Here is a 14,708-nt window from a genome sequence, read left to right as displayed (position 1 = left end):
TTTGTTTTATTTGATTCTATCATCTTAAAAATTGTTGTTGATAACAAAAAATAAACTTGGTTCTTTATTAATTACAGAAAAGGTGAATAAAGTGAATACTGAATTTTAATTAATTTGTCAAATTAATGACGTTAATATAACTTTTGAGGTAAAATAAAACATACTATCGTGGATTAAACAAATATGATTATCGCGGATAAATCGAGAGCCATGCTACATAAGATATACACAGTACAATAGATTTAACAACTTGTTCTAAATTTCAAGGCCATAAAATTGAAGTCGATATTAGATGAAACATCAGCTGCATGGAAGTACTTATCTAATCTAAATGTGTGCAGAAGCAAAATCAACTGCATCTTGGTACATGGGTGAAGATGCCAAGAGCTTTAATTATTGAACCCCGCTCAGTTTGGCCCACTCTATGAACTGCACTCCACCGTAATAGTTATTGGCGAACCGTATGCCCACGGTGAAAGGCTTGGCAACCTGTGGGATTCGAGCTTCAACGAGATTTTCCAATCCATTTATAATTTGATAACGGACGTTTGAGGAAATTCCGAGAAAAACACCTGCAAACATATACAGACAGTGTGAGACTGCTGCTAAACTGATACCTGATAATCTTGTTTTAATACATTTGAGTTTCTGCGACGAATTGGCCAGTAGAAGCTTTTCATATATGTTTTCGTAGTCATAGCTATCAAATAAGTAAATCTTTAAAGAAAACTATCAGGCTATTTGATGTTATCTGAATCATATAGCTGAATCTATAGCCTCCCGAGCAACTAACAACAGGTCGAATATCTTATTGATGATTACATACCCCAGAGAGCAGCACTTTTTATTAAGGGGGGCACGGGTATATCCTCCTCTGACTTCTTGATGCTCCTGTTATGCAGAAAATCGTCTCAGATGAAAAGTGAAATGACCGCCAAGGAAATTTTTTGAAATTGATACAAACTTTATCGAAAGATGAGTCAACAACACATGGGTAAAAAAGGATTGATTCCTTACAGCAGCAAAGTTTTCGATGATTAATTCCTTACAGATTGTAGGAGTTATTGACTTAAGAGTAAGAAAACTACATTCCTCCACATGGTGCATGTTTGGGATTCATTTTATGCAAGGAGATATTGCTATTCCCAAATCAGACTGAAGAATTATATAGATATATACCTTTTAGCAGTCATGATCGCATTTGCTATGCCTTGGCCGATAATACCACATCCAAAACCAACTGCGCCATATAACACGCCCTACATTCAGAAGAGAATATCACCCATCAGAAATCAAATAACATCAGAATAGCTTAGCTTTTTAACTATAACGAGAGACCATAGGAGAAGATCAGCTTTTTGCCTAAACAATGGATCATGATGTGGTACCTTGTAAAATAACGAAGCAGCTCGTTGCTGCAATGAAAATTTAACTCCTGGTCTCTCAGCTTCAAAAACACTGTGCAGCCAATAAATTCATAATCTAAATAAGTTTGAAGTTACTCTGCTATAATATCAGAAAAACATATCCAAAAAAACAAGATGCAGCATCTTGAGACAAATAGACTGCTTCTAGTTTTCTATGGACGTTTGTGATTGTGCAATATCACTGAATCCAGATACAATCAATCAATCTGACTGCGGGTTCACATAATCGGAGATTGATAAGTATCTACCTCAGAAGTCCCTTGCATATTTTCTATATTCAATAAATAACCAAAAAGATTTATAATAAAATGCACAAGTGACCTGCTGGGGAGAGCAGCAGTAGCCAGCTGCATACTCCCAAGAAAGCCACTTCCACCGCGTATTGGTTTCTTGCCTATACGCGCATATGGGGCCAGCATACCAACCAAAGCAACGTCAACGACAATACCCACTAACAAATCTGCCATGTACAATTCAAACTCTGCCCAAAACTCCTTCCCTCTTTTTCTATATTCAGCAACAGTTGCACAGCAAGAATCAATTACCACCTGAAACACAACCGAGGATTGCCACATAACCAGCCATATTCTTATTGTTCGCTCACTAAAATCGACATGCATCATAAGGCATACCCTGTTGAACTGTGCAATGGCAAATGCATAAACTCAATCTCACCTCTGTTCCAACTTTAAACAAAAATGATGGATCCGCCAGCATTCGGTTCCGCAGCATCGAGAAATTTCTCATCAGAAACCCTAGCGGCCAGCCTGCACTCTGCAAAAATCAATCCAAAAAATGCCAGTAACCAATGTGAAATCAAATAAGTGCAGCAATTTTATTGCTTTCTGATTCAAATTCCGAACTATTAACAAGCATTCTCACCTGGAGATCCAAGTACCTAGTGAGAAAAACCCTCCGTAGCCCCTCCGCTTTCGCCGCCTCGATCAAATCAGCCGGCAGCACCACGCCGCGGCTCTCTGCCTCCATCAAAACCTCCTCGTAGTTCACGATCGGCCCGAACTCATCTTCACCGCCGCCGTCATCTCCCTCTCCACCACCGCCGCCGCTATCTCCCTCCCCTCCTCCACCGCCGCCGACATCATCGCCACCGTCATCGAGTTTCGGTTCCTCGAAATCCTCCAGCTGACTAGTCTTCCCCGTCGCGGTGTCAGGACCGGCGCATTGTATCCGGAACGGATTCTCGGCGGCGATCCTTAACGACGGCTGATTGGAGGGAGAAAAGTTGGCGAAAACGGTGAATTTGAGAGCGACGTTTCTGCTCGTGCGCTGGTGAGATGAGCAGTGGAGATTCGGAGCGGTGAATCCACCCGGCGGAATACAAAGCGACATCGTTTCAGTCGGAAACTGCTGCGGCGGAATTCCACCTGACTGTGTTTGCTTTAGGTTGGACTACTGAGAGTATGAGGTAGTAACCCTAAATAAATGAGTCAAAAACCAGTACCACTATTTATACTCCATTTCCATTGTGTCTAAAGTTAGACTTGGACCATGTTTGGTTCTCGGGATTCTATCTGCCTAGTAATCTGATTTCTTAAATTTTAAATTCTTTTGTTTGTTTCGATTTTTAATCAAATTAGGAATGAAATCAGAATTCGAGAACAAGGAAAGTTAGTACTCTGAATCCTAACTTTTCTTATGTATTCTTACATATTTAAACAATATAGTATAGTTTTATTAATAATAATGGTAATAATAATAACATAATAATAGTAATAGTAATAATAATAATAATTACAATATTTTAAAAATAATTTAAAATTATAAATCATACTTAATTTCACTATAAAAAAAACTATAATTAAAATTATCATAATTATAACTTATTTTATAATAATTTATAATAATAATAATTTATTAAATAATTAAAATATAATTAAATAATATAAATCGTATAATAAATATTTTATTTTATAAATTAACAATTAATCAATAAAGTGATAGTGAAATTTAATTTATAAAATTTATTCAATTATAATATTCGTAAATATTATAATTATAATATAATAATTATTATATTTATTGTTATAATAAATGAGTACTGTAATACTCCATGTAACAATAATTATAATTATATTAGTATTATATATTATGATGGATAATCCATATTTACACTATTCATCGTAATAATAAATATATATAATTATTATTATTTCTAATTAATAATATAATAAAAAATTTATAATATTATTCTTTTTATAAATAAAATAATAATAAGTATATTTTTAGTTTGGTGTTTAAATTAAATATAAATTTAAAATCTTGATATTTTCCAAACATAGGAAAGTAAAGTTACTAGGAATCATATTTTCGTGATTCATTTTCCCAAGAATCATTTTCTTTGCCAACTTTACTTTCCCGCCAACCAAACATGGCCTTGGTGTATAAGTTTTAAGGAAAGTAATGAAAAATATAAATATAGAAGAACTTGAGTTCTACTATTCCTTTTATTTTATATTAAAAAATTTATTTTGTTATTTTCAACCATTCCAATTCTTATTTTATTTTTACTATAAATAATAAATATACGTCACATTCCACTAATTTATTCAATTCTCATTTTATTATTATAAAACTAAGATATAGTATAAATAAGGCTCATCTATGCTCAAATAAAATAAGACTTCTATTATAGAACAAACGAAGTATCATTAATTTTTAGAATAAATTGTAAATGTGATGAATTAGTGAAATGTAGGAATAAAAGTTGTAAACAATGAATGAGACACTTAACAATATGGATGGGTGAAAAAAAATTGAGACACTTTTGAATTTAATATTTACCTGTACTATTGACTATTCTTTTTAATATTTATCTTTTAATCAAAATCCTAAATACACCATGAATACCATATGCAGTCGTATTGGGCTTATTTTTTTGGCCCAATAAACTCTCTGACTATATGCTTGTAAAAAAAGCCTTATTTTGGACACTTTCTCGGCCCATCAGCCCATGTTGTCTCCCAACCTCGTTTCATACACAACTCAAAGAGACGAAAAAAACCTACTTCATGCCTGAAAATATTAAATTGGTCAAATTTGGTTTCTGTTGTAGGAAAAAGATTATCAATGCATCTTTTTTCAAGGAATATTCAAAATGGTCATCATGACATAGTCACAGCTAGCAATTTATTCATAAAAAGAAAAAGTGTTCTTTAAAAATGTACACACTCAATGTACTTAAACAATGGAATTGCACATGTTAGTGTATAAACTATGGACTAATTGGTACTTAAACAATGGAATTGCATGTCAATTTTCAAATTGAAACATGTTTCCATCCGAACTAAGAGTAAAATAAATAGTAAAATATGTTTTGTTTTTTATAAAAAAAAATGATCAATTTATCTGTGATATTTCAAAAACAACTGAAGCTTTTATATTTCACATTTAAAATCAATTCATCTGCAACAATTGAAAAAAAAAAAATCCTTAGTAGTTTAATTTTTATATAAATGTCCTTTTTTTTTAATTCTGAAATACAAATCTATATTATGGGAATTCTTCCGTTACGAAGATTTGACCCGCCACAAAAAACATTGTAATAAAAATCCAAAATAAAATTAAAATGAAAATTAAAAAAAATAGAATAACGAAATTTAGAGAAAAAAAACACCAAAATAAAAGTCTTCTTTGATTGTGCGACGGCTTTTCCCAGTTTTCTCTCTCTAGATCGCACCTCACAACACAGTCTCTATTTCTCGCTCTACGCATCCACACATCGGCGGCGGAATATCACCGGAAAGCTGCGAATTCCGATCATTTTTCTGCTCGCAATTTGATTGAGATCTGCGAATTGATAGACGTCGGATCTGGAGAATTGCTGGATCTGAGAGATGGCGCTTTCCGGCATGAGAGGGTTATCGGTTTTCATCAGCGACATCCGGAACTGTCAGAATAAGGAGCTGGAGCGCCTTCGTGTTGATAAGGAGCTCGGGAACATTCGAACTCGCTTTAAGCACGAGAAGGCAAGTTTGTACATGATAGGATAGGTGTTTGTGAGCTATTTTTGGCGTGCGTGATTGCTGTTTGAGTTTGAAGTCTTTCGGAATCTCATGAATTAGCTGATGTGGTGTGAAATTGTGGCATACTGGTGTAGAGACGAGCTGGAATTCAGGGTTTGCGCGATTGGGATTTCTATTTCGTGAATGTAGGTTGGACTGATTGGGGGTATTGTAGTCGTGCTATTGAGTGAGGAGGTGTTTTAAGGGGTTTATAGGCTGGATTGGGGTTGGATTTTGGGTTCTGGTTATTTGCTGAGGGATGGATTGGGGGTTTACGAGCTGTGTATACTCATTACTGATAGCTTGCTGTAGAAGATGAGTTTCAGCTACTTGAATACTTGGCATTGTTGAATGAATGCATTCTGTAGATTATTTATGATTAGAATTATATGTTCCAGGAATTAGCTATAAAACATTTGAAAATGTTTTCTACTCCATTTGTCTTACTCTTGAGAGGCGGCTTGATATCGATAGCCTGGCTTGTATTGCTGCATTGAAGCACACGTGCCATGGAAATAGTTTTGGAATCCTAGTTCATGTGTATAGGAATGTACTGTCTGATGTGGTGTGATGGTGAACTTCATGGAACTGCCTCAAAATGGTTCTCATTGTCTTCATGCTGTTCATGCAGAGTTAGAAATTCAATCAAGTTGAACTATGTTCATTGATGCAATTTTAATGTGAACCACAATGACTAAAGTTCTGTTAAATCATCAGCATTTTTGTATTCCATGAGATCTGTTACTGTGATGCAATGTTATGCCCCTCCCTCTCAGCTTCAGTTAAAAACTGTGAATGATATAAGAGTCACAAAAGGACAAATGGAAGTGGATGTAGATTTATTAGATAGCCTAGATTTGAAAATAAGAGGTATTCATGAATTTGTTCAACACCCTTCTGATTGTACTGTACTTTTGAGGATAGGCATGTAATCTTTAAGTAAAAGAGCATTTGTCCTCATTGTAGGCTTCTGATGCATTGCTCAGTGTTTCAACCGAGGATAGCATTATGTCATCCATGGAATTAGATGAATCTGATAAATGACAATGTCTCTTATGGCTCTTGTCTCCTCCCATCTCTGTTCTTTTCAAGAACCATCCATTGATAGGGTTCTCTCTTTTATGTACTTCATAGTATTAGACAAAGTGTGTTAATTTGCTAGGAATTTTCAGCTGTTTTAAGCATGGAGAATAGAGAAATATGATTGGAAGCAGCAATAGGATTTAAGAAGGTGCCATATATTGGATGTGCTCCGTATGATTTGGTCCTAAAAGTCATGGCACATATATTCAAGGATTTTTTGGGTTGGTCAGGAAATCAATATGATGAACTGAAAAATAGGCAAAACTTTTTTATCATTGTCTTTTCCCTCTAAAGTGCCTCTTCTGAACCAAGCCATATGAAGAGGGAAATGAGAAACAAAATGTTAGATCTAGCTCAATTAAGTGGCAGAAATTAACTTGTTAGTTATGGTCTTGGCCCATGAATACTCCAGAAACAAAGTGTAAACATATGAATTGATATGCAAATCTCTTTTGTTTTCCCTAATGAGAAAAATAATTATGTGACTTCATGATCTTTGTATGCCAATGTCCATCCAGTTGTAATGCTACCTTAGTAAGCTGGGGCTCTGAAGTGTCTCAAACCTTTAATATTTGTTATTTCTCGGTGAGATATAGCTTTGCTTATTTTTATTTTATTTGTTACTGAACAGGGATTGTCACCTTATGAGAAGAAGAAATATGTCTGGAAAATGCTTTACATTTATATGCTAGGATATGATGTTGATTTTGGTCACATGGAAGCTGTATCTTTAATATCTGCACCAAAGTATCCTGAAAAACAGGTATGTATTGCAGAAAAATCAGAAAAAGGAATAGAATATTGTCCATCACTTGTCAAATGTTTTCACACATTCCGAGTTGCTGTAGGTTGGCTACATCGTGACATCATGTCTTCTAAATGAGAATCACGATTTCCTGAGATTAGCAATTAATACTGTCCGCAATGACATTATTGGCCGCAACGAGACTTTTCAGTGTCTTGCTTTGACATTGGTATGGTGTCCGATTTTCTGTCCGTATAACTCTTTATAAATAGTTGATGCAAATCATGCAACCATATTGGTTTTAGTTTACATAATAATTTTTGTGTTCTGCCTCAAGTTCTTAATGTTTCCCCCTTACTAACTTATGCTTATTCCATTTGATCACAACTCTTAAGGTTGGAAACATTGGTGGCAGAGAATTTGCTGAATCTCTGGCTCCTGATGTTCAAAAATTACTTGTAAGTGCACACTTCTGAAGGTATTATGCAGGGTGACCTAATAAATATTTCTGAAAGTTCCTATTTTCTTTAGTTATCTAGCAGCTGCAGACCGCTTGTTAGGAAGAAGGCTGCACTATGTCTGCTGCGCCTCTTTAGAAAAAATCCTGACGTGGTTAATGTGGATGGCTGGTAAAGCATCTACTCTCAATCTCTCTGTTAGTGTTGTTGATTGATTGGAAGAATCTGATACCAGTTCTCTTCCTCGTAATTGACAGGTCAGATAGGATGGCACAGCTATTAGATGAACGTGATTTAGGAGTACTGACTTCTTCTATGAGTCTCTTAGTTGCTTTAGTGTCCAACAACCATGAGGCGTACTGGAGTTGTCTACCAAAATGTGTTAAGACCCTGGAAAGACTTGCTAGAAATCAGGATATTCCACAAGAATACACTTATTATGGTATTCCTTCGCCTTGGCTTCAGGTTTGTGCTTTTCTTGACACTATTTCCTTAGAAGAGGGTGACACTGAATAATTTAGGATATCAAAATATTTTCTTGGTTGCATTTTATTTATCGGATTTAGGTATTTGCTGAATTTCTAGATTCAAGTAGGAGCGATAAGTATTTGCTGAATTTCATTCTTCTAAAATCTAACCATTTTCTTCTGTCCGTGCCTGCACTGCAGGTTAAGACTATGAGGGCTCTCCAATATTTTCCAACTGTTGAAGATCCAAATACAAGGAGGTCATTGTTTGAGGTCTGATATTATTTTTTACTCTATTGGCTATTCTGGTGTGCTTTGGTTTCGTATCGTAATCACTAGTACATTTGTAGCTGTCAGCCTCTCTGCCCAGTATGTTGCTGTATTGGTTTCCGTAGATACATATTGGTGTTTGTGTGGAAATTAAATATGGTTGTGGCATGTTATGATATTTCCTTATTGGCCATTTTCAGGTTCTGCAAAGGATTCTAATGGGAACTGATGTTGTCAAAAATGTAAACAAGAATAATGCATCACATGCTGTTCTTTTTGAAGCTCTTTCTCTTGTAAGTAATCGCTGTTAATTTTTTTTTTGTTTCGAATCAGTTCTCTTGATTTATCTTCCCCGTAGAGTCTTATTCTGACATGGAATTTTTATGCCTTGGCTCCATTAAATTCATGAATCTGTACTTCGTGTCTCCAGGGGTGCCTAAACCTCAAAGGGCTGTTTTACATTTAATATTGAATTACCGGAGAGGCTCTCTGAACATGCAAAATGATGTCTTATCAGTTTATTCCTTTTAAGATGTGTTATTAGAGTTGTCAATAACTTGTGGACCTAAACTTCTTTATATGCAGGTCATGCATCTTGATGCTGAGAAAGAAATGATGTCTCAATGTGTTGCACTGCTTGGAAAATTTATTGCTGTTCGTGAACCTAATATAAGATACCTTGGCTTGGTTAGATCTTCGCTCACTATATTGCTACTTGCTCCCTGTTTTTTGTTTCTTTAACACAAGATTGAATATTTTTTTTGTTAAGGTTATATTGTTGGAATCCTAAAAAATTGTCTTATCAAGACTCTGCATAATTGTGGTCCTGATTGCAAAGATTTTGGTTGTTTAATGCAGGAGAACATGACTCGGATGTTGATGGTCACAGATGTGCAAGATATTATTAAAAGACATCAAGCTCAGATCATTACTTCACTGAAGGATCCCGATATCAGGTTACCTATTACTATTTTCATGCTTGTTGAGTGTTGAAGACTTAAATAACCACTCACCATTAGTTATCGTCATATAAATAAACGCATAGAGTTGCTTCCACCTATAAAAGAGGCACATGTCATGACCATGATTATGTCTTTATTTGGATTTTACAAATGTTTTGTAATTAAGAAGTTATTGAGCAAGGGATCTCTCTCCTTTTCTTCTTGTAAGTATTTTACTAGCTTTGACAGTTGACACACATATCTAACCATGCTTTATTCTAACAGTATCAGGAGACGTGCCCTTGATTTGCTGTATGGCATGTGTGATGTTTCAAATGCAAAGGACATAGTTGAAGAATTATTACAGGTGCACATGAATTACAAGCTTGTAGTGAATGCATTAAAAAACCTTTATTGGTTGATATAACCAACAAGGAAAGTAATACATGCTTGGCCATCATCTGGTTTCAGTATCTTAGCACAGCAGACTTTGCAATGCGGGAAGAATTGTCACTTAAAGCTGCAATTCTTGCAGAGAAGTTTGCCCCAGACTTGTCATGGTATGAAATTGATTCATAAAAGGCTATTCATTTACACTTGAGAATAAGTTGGGTTTGAGTTAGAGAACAGATAAATAAGCCCGCCATAGTCATGTGACGTATTTTATGAGTGATTATTTTCCTTTCCCCCTTACTAATTGAGAGTTAAGCAAGAAGTGAGAGTAAGTGTCTTTTTTAATTGCTTACACCAGAGGTGAATTTTAATTTTTCTTAATTCAGTTCTATGCGCAGTTATGAAAATTTTGTTGTGAATTTGTAAAACCTTACCAAAAGTTTCTTTAGCAACAAGTAAAAGCTAGATATTTATGTCATTATGTGATCAATTTCTTTGCAAACTATGCATATGAAATATCTCGGCGTGTGTAGGACTTTGCTACGAGTTTTATTTAGGAGTATAGTCATACACAAGGAAGTTACTTGATCTACTTTTTCAGTGACATATTTCTCCTCGTTTCAGGTATGTGGATGTGATTCTTCAGTTGATAGATAAGGCAGGGGATTTCGTAAGCGATGACATTTGGTTCCGTGTCGTGCAGTTCGTTACAAATAATGAGGATTTACAGGTAACTGACACAGCTTCTCAGTTCTCATGTTATTTCTGTAACTGCTAGTTGATGTAGCCTAATAATTGATAAATGAACTTTCACACAACTTGTTTTGTATATTCATGCTTCTATCTTACCAGCCATATGCAGCTATGAAAGCCCGAGAGTACCTTGACAAGCCTGCCATTCATGAGACGATGGTGAAGGTGTGTTAGACTCACTGATTGTTCAAATTTTGTTAGTATTTTGTAAAAGAAGGCATACCAGAATCAAGAGCTGTATTGACTTGCATGATAAATGTTACATGATTCTTGTACAAGTTTTGTATACTTCTAATATAATATGTACCATAAAATAAACTAGTTGTATATCTGCTCAGTGCTCATATCATCTACTCCCTCCGTCCCCAAAGAATATGCACTTTGGGTTCGACACGAGTTTTTATGTAAAATTGGTAAAGTAAGAGAGAGGTAGAGAGAAAAAGTAATCAAAGTATTATTAGTGGAGAATGGGTCCCACCTCATTAGAGAAAATACTTTCTAAAATTGGAAAGTGCATATTCTTGTGGGACGGATTAAAAAGGAAAGAGTGCATATTCTTTTGGGACGGAGGGAGTATTTCTTAAGTTGTTTACAATAATTTCATTACAATAGACCAACTAAGTGCTGGATAGGCTGATGCCAATCAGTCAAAAAATCTGAGTGGTGAAATCAAAATGTTATTGGTTAATAAAAGTTCAGTATCTCTTTGGATGTTTGGATTTATGTATCTGTCTAGAATCTCTATAGCCAATTTCTCCATAATATTTCAGTTAAAACAATTTTATGATATCACAGGTCAGTGCATATATCCTTGGAGAATATAGTCATCTTCTAGCCAGACGACCAGGATGGAGTCCAAGGGAAATTTTCAACATTATACATGAGAAACTGCCCACTGTTTCGTAAGTCCTATCATTGTATATCTCTTTATATGTCCTAACTTCTGTACTTATTTAACTAAATCATATATGACCAGGACACCAACAATTTCTATCCTTCTTTCCACGTATGCAAAGATTTTAATGCACACTCAACCACCTGACGCGGAGCTACAGAAGCAAATCTGGGCAATCTTCAGAAAGTAATTACATGAAACAACTATTGTTTGTTTAGTTAGTTTTATTTTATGTTCTGGTTTTCCACTGAGGTTGAAGATTGTATGTTCCAGGTATGAGAGTTGTATTGATGCTGAAATACAGCAACGTGCAGTTGAATATCTTGCTTTGAGCATGAAAGGTGCAGCTCTAATGGATATACTTGCTGAAATGCCAAAGTTCCCTGAGAGACAGGTTAGAATGTGGATGTCGACTTAGTATTGGTCAACTATCTATTATGTCGCACCATCATTTGTTAATGTAACTTTGTCTCGATTTACTAACAATGCTGACCATGCCAATTTTTTGGTTATAGTCATCATTGATAAGAAAAGCTGAAGATTCTGAGGCTGATACAGCCGAGCAAAGTGCAATTAAATTGCGGGCACAGCAGCACACCTCTAATGCTTTGGTACTTACTGATCAACGCCCTGAAAATGGGACCCAACCTGCACCCCAGCTTGGTCTTGTGAAGGTGCCTACCATGAATAACACGGTGAGATATCATTCTGTAGATTCTGACTGGACTCACTTCTTAAATGATAAGTTTTGAATATGTATCCAATAAGCAAATATGTGTGCAGGACGAAAGCACCTCTGGACAAGGATTAGCACATGCAAATGGGACTTTGGCAGTAGTGGATCCCCAACCTCCTAGTACACCGTCTCCTGACCTCCTTGGAGATCTTTTAGGGCCATTAGCTATTGAAGGCCCACCAGGTACTGCTCCTCAATCTGATCCAAGTGTACCTTCCAGTTTGGAAGGTGGTTCGAATCTAGATGATTTAGCCCTTGCACCTGTTGAAGAGCAGACTAGTACAGTTCAGGTATCATTTTCTTCTACTTACTTGTATGTAATAGTAATATATACTTGTTTCATAAGTATAGTATGCATTTTGGGAAAATTAACATGTTAGAATTTTGTTTGATAATTTGTAAGTGCTGTGTTGGGTTTTATCTTCTGGGCTGGTGCAAAAGAACTTCACTGTTACCTACTTCTGTCTGCAGCTTATATTTCTCTTCTTCTTACTTTCCCTTTGATACTTGCAGCCAATTGGTGATATTGGGGAAAAATTCCGTGCATTATGCCTGAAGGATAGTGGTGTTCTATATGAGGATGTCAATATCCAGGTGCACTTTATCATTTCCTTATTCAGTTTCACAGGGCATATTTTTCAGTATCAAATATATGAGCATGAGCTTCAAACGATTGTTTCCTAGTTACTTCAACCTTTGTTGTGTTGCAGATTGGCATAAAAGCTGACTGGCGAGGTCATCAAGGTAGAGTTATTCTCTTCTTGGGAAATAAGAACACTGCCCCTTTAGTGTCAGTGCAAGCGTTGATATTGCCCCCATCACATCTAAAGACAGAGCTCTCACTAGTACCGGATACTATTCCCCCGAGGGCGCAGGTTGAATCTCTAAAATATCTTTTGCTGGATTTTGCTCAGTTCCTATATCGGTTTCAATGTTGAAAGTAAATACGTTCCCCCCCTCAGGTTCAATGTCCACTTGAAGTAGTCAACCTCCAACCAAGCAGAGATTCAGCTGTGCTGGACTTCTCATACAAGTTTGGAGCCAATCTGGTATTATTCAAGAACCATACCTATAATCAAAATATAAATCAAGGTCCTTGAGTTGGAACTGTTAATTTTTCATTAGAAGTAATACATTGCATGAACAGGTCAATGTAAAACTTCGCCTTCCCGCTGTCTTGAACAAGTTTCTTCAGCCAATTTTGGTTTCTCCTGAGGAATTTTTCCCACAATGGAGATCACTCTCAGGACCTCCACTGAAGCTGCAAGAAGTTGTATGGTCCTTTAGAATTTAGTTAATTCTTTCCCTATCACCCCAATAAAATAACTAGGTCCTTATCATCTTTCGATTTTGTTCACCAGGTTAGAGGTGTTAGACCCATGCTGCTTGCAGAAATGGCAAACTTATTTAGCAGTTTGCACCTGACAGTGTGCCCTGGCCTCGTAAGTGCTTCGTTCCTATAAGTTCCTTTTTTTATATGGTTATTATTTTCTGCCTCGTATCTTGAACATTACTTCATCTTTTGTATTTCCCATCCAGGATCCCAATGCTAACAATTTAGTTGTCAGCACTACGTTCTACTCCGAAAGCACTCGAGCCATGCTATGTTTGGTATGCTTTTAGTTCTTAATGAAATAGAAATGCTTTGTTCCAGAGTCTTTCAGCTGATATCTAAAAGTTAACCCTATATGTATGATAATTTGCTTTGTGATTGCCATGATATTGATTCCTGCAATTTTGGGGATATTATCACCAGATAAGAATAGAAACAGATCCAGCAGACAGAACACAGCTGCGAATGACCGTTGCATCGGGAGATCCAGCACTCACATTCGAGTATGTATATCTATATATGTTCATTCTTGCACCCCAGTACCACTTGAAACTATCTGGTGATTAATGTTGAGCTTCATGCCATCATATTTACAGACTGAAGGAGTTTATTAAGGAGCAATTAATCAGCATCCCTGTTCCTTCTCGATCACCTGCACCGATGCCGCCCCAAGCCCAGCCGGTAACTCCACCGACTCCCGCCTCAGATCCTGGAGCTATTCTTGCTGGTTTGCTTTGAGCGGGGTATCATTCGCGCACATAGTTATTCACGAGCGTGTAACCAATGTTCATACAAAGCTGCCGTGTCACCCCCCTCCTCGCCGGTTGGGAGGCGTTGAACGATATAATGCAGGGGCTGGCGGAATCGAGGGTGAATCTGTATGTAATCGGCTGAGCGTTGGAACACTTTGGAGGCTTTCAAGTTTTGATATTCTTTTGCACAACTAGATTTGTGCTTTAGCGAGGGGGTGAGAAGGGTCTATTCTTGTTTCTTTCAGTTTCTTTTTCTCAAGTGTTGTCTTTTTATTATCCACTTCTTTTCTAGTCAGGTTTTACAACATTGATTCCTGTAAAATTTGAATCACATATTGCAGATAACGGCTCGAGGTTGTAACAATCAAATATTTTGTTTGTGGATGTGTATTTGTTTTAACATCAATAGTGGAATTTGTAATCGATGATGCTG

The 14,708-nt window shown here is 36.2% G+C and overlaps 2 protein-coding genes across 3 annotated transcripts; one reads left to right on the top strand and one right to left on the bottom strand.

The window, feature by feature from the left end:
• Positions 1-169: 169 nt before the first annotated feature.
• On the bottom strand, positions 170-2,858 carry LOC125216840 (protein RETICULATA-RELATED 1, chloroplastic). The gene is made up of 7 exons (XM_048118617.1): positions 2,310-2,858; positions 2,103-2,201; positions 1,749-1,975; positions 1,389-1,458; positions 1,180-1,259; positions 827-891; positions 170-572 (listed from the first exon to the last, which is right to left on the bottom strand). Exons 1-7 carry the CDS (start codon positions 2,775-2,777, stop codon positions 394-396), a joined length of 1,188 nt encoding a protein of 395 aa, XP_047974574.1. The 5' UTR covers positions 2,778-2,858; the 3' UTR covers positions 170-393.
• A 2,224-nt stretch (positions 2,859-5,082) lies between these two features.
• On the top strand, positions 5,083-14,700 carry LOC125214243 (AP-2 complex subunit alpha-1-like). Of its 2 annotated transcripts, XM_048115179.2 has the most exons (27): positions 5,083-5,413; positions 7,164-7,295; positions 7,381-7,506; positions 7,673-7,735; positions 7,809-7,906; positions 7,993-8,200; positions 8,404-8,475; positions 8,673-8,765; positions 9,058-9,159; positions 9,331-9,428; positions 9,699-9,780; positions 9,885-9,973; positions 10,431-10,536; positions 10,659-10,724; positions 11,355-11,461; positions 11,536-11,640; positions 11,728-11,848; positions 11,970-12,149; positions 12,238-12,480; positions 12,704-12,784; positions 12,901-13,065; positions 13,153-13,239; positions 13,338-13,463; positions 13,552-13,632; positions 13,730-13,801; positions 13,947-14,026; positions 14,120-14,700. In XM_048115179.2, exons 1-27 carry the CDS (start codon positions 5,282-5,284, stop codon positions 14,259-14,261), a joined length of 3,057 nt encoding a protein of 1,018 aa, XP_047971136.1. In that variant the 5' UTR covers positions 5,083-5,281; the 3' UTR covers positions 14,262-14,700. The 2 variants fall into 2 exon arrangements, with proteins under 2 accessions (XP_047971136.1, XP_088924630.1); XM_089068504.1 differs by lacking the exons at positions 5,083-5,413; positions 7,164-7,295; positions 7,381-7,506 and having other exon boundaries at positions 7,694-7,735; positions 7,793-7,906.
• The last annotated feature ends 8 nt before the right edge of the window (positions 14,701-14,708 follow it).

The sequence above is a fragment of the Salvia hispanica genome, chromosome 3 (genome assembly GCF_029641045.1).
Source record: "Salvia hispanica isolate PSC_SH4W2 chromosome 3, Shi_PSC_v1, whole genome shotgun sequence".
NCBI classification, from domain to species: domain Eukaryota; kingdom Viridiplantae; phylum Streptophyta; class Magnoliopsida; order Lamiales; family Lamiaceae; genus Salvia; species Salvia hispanica.
Note: the sequence above shows the minus strand (reverse complement) of the source record. Positions and strands in the feature narration are given on the sequence as shown.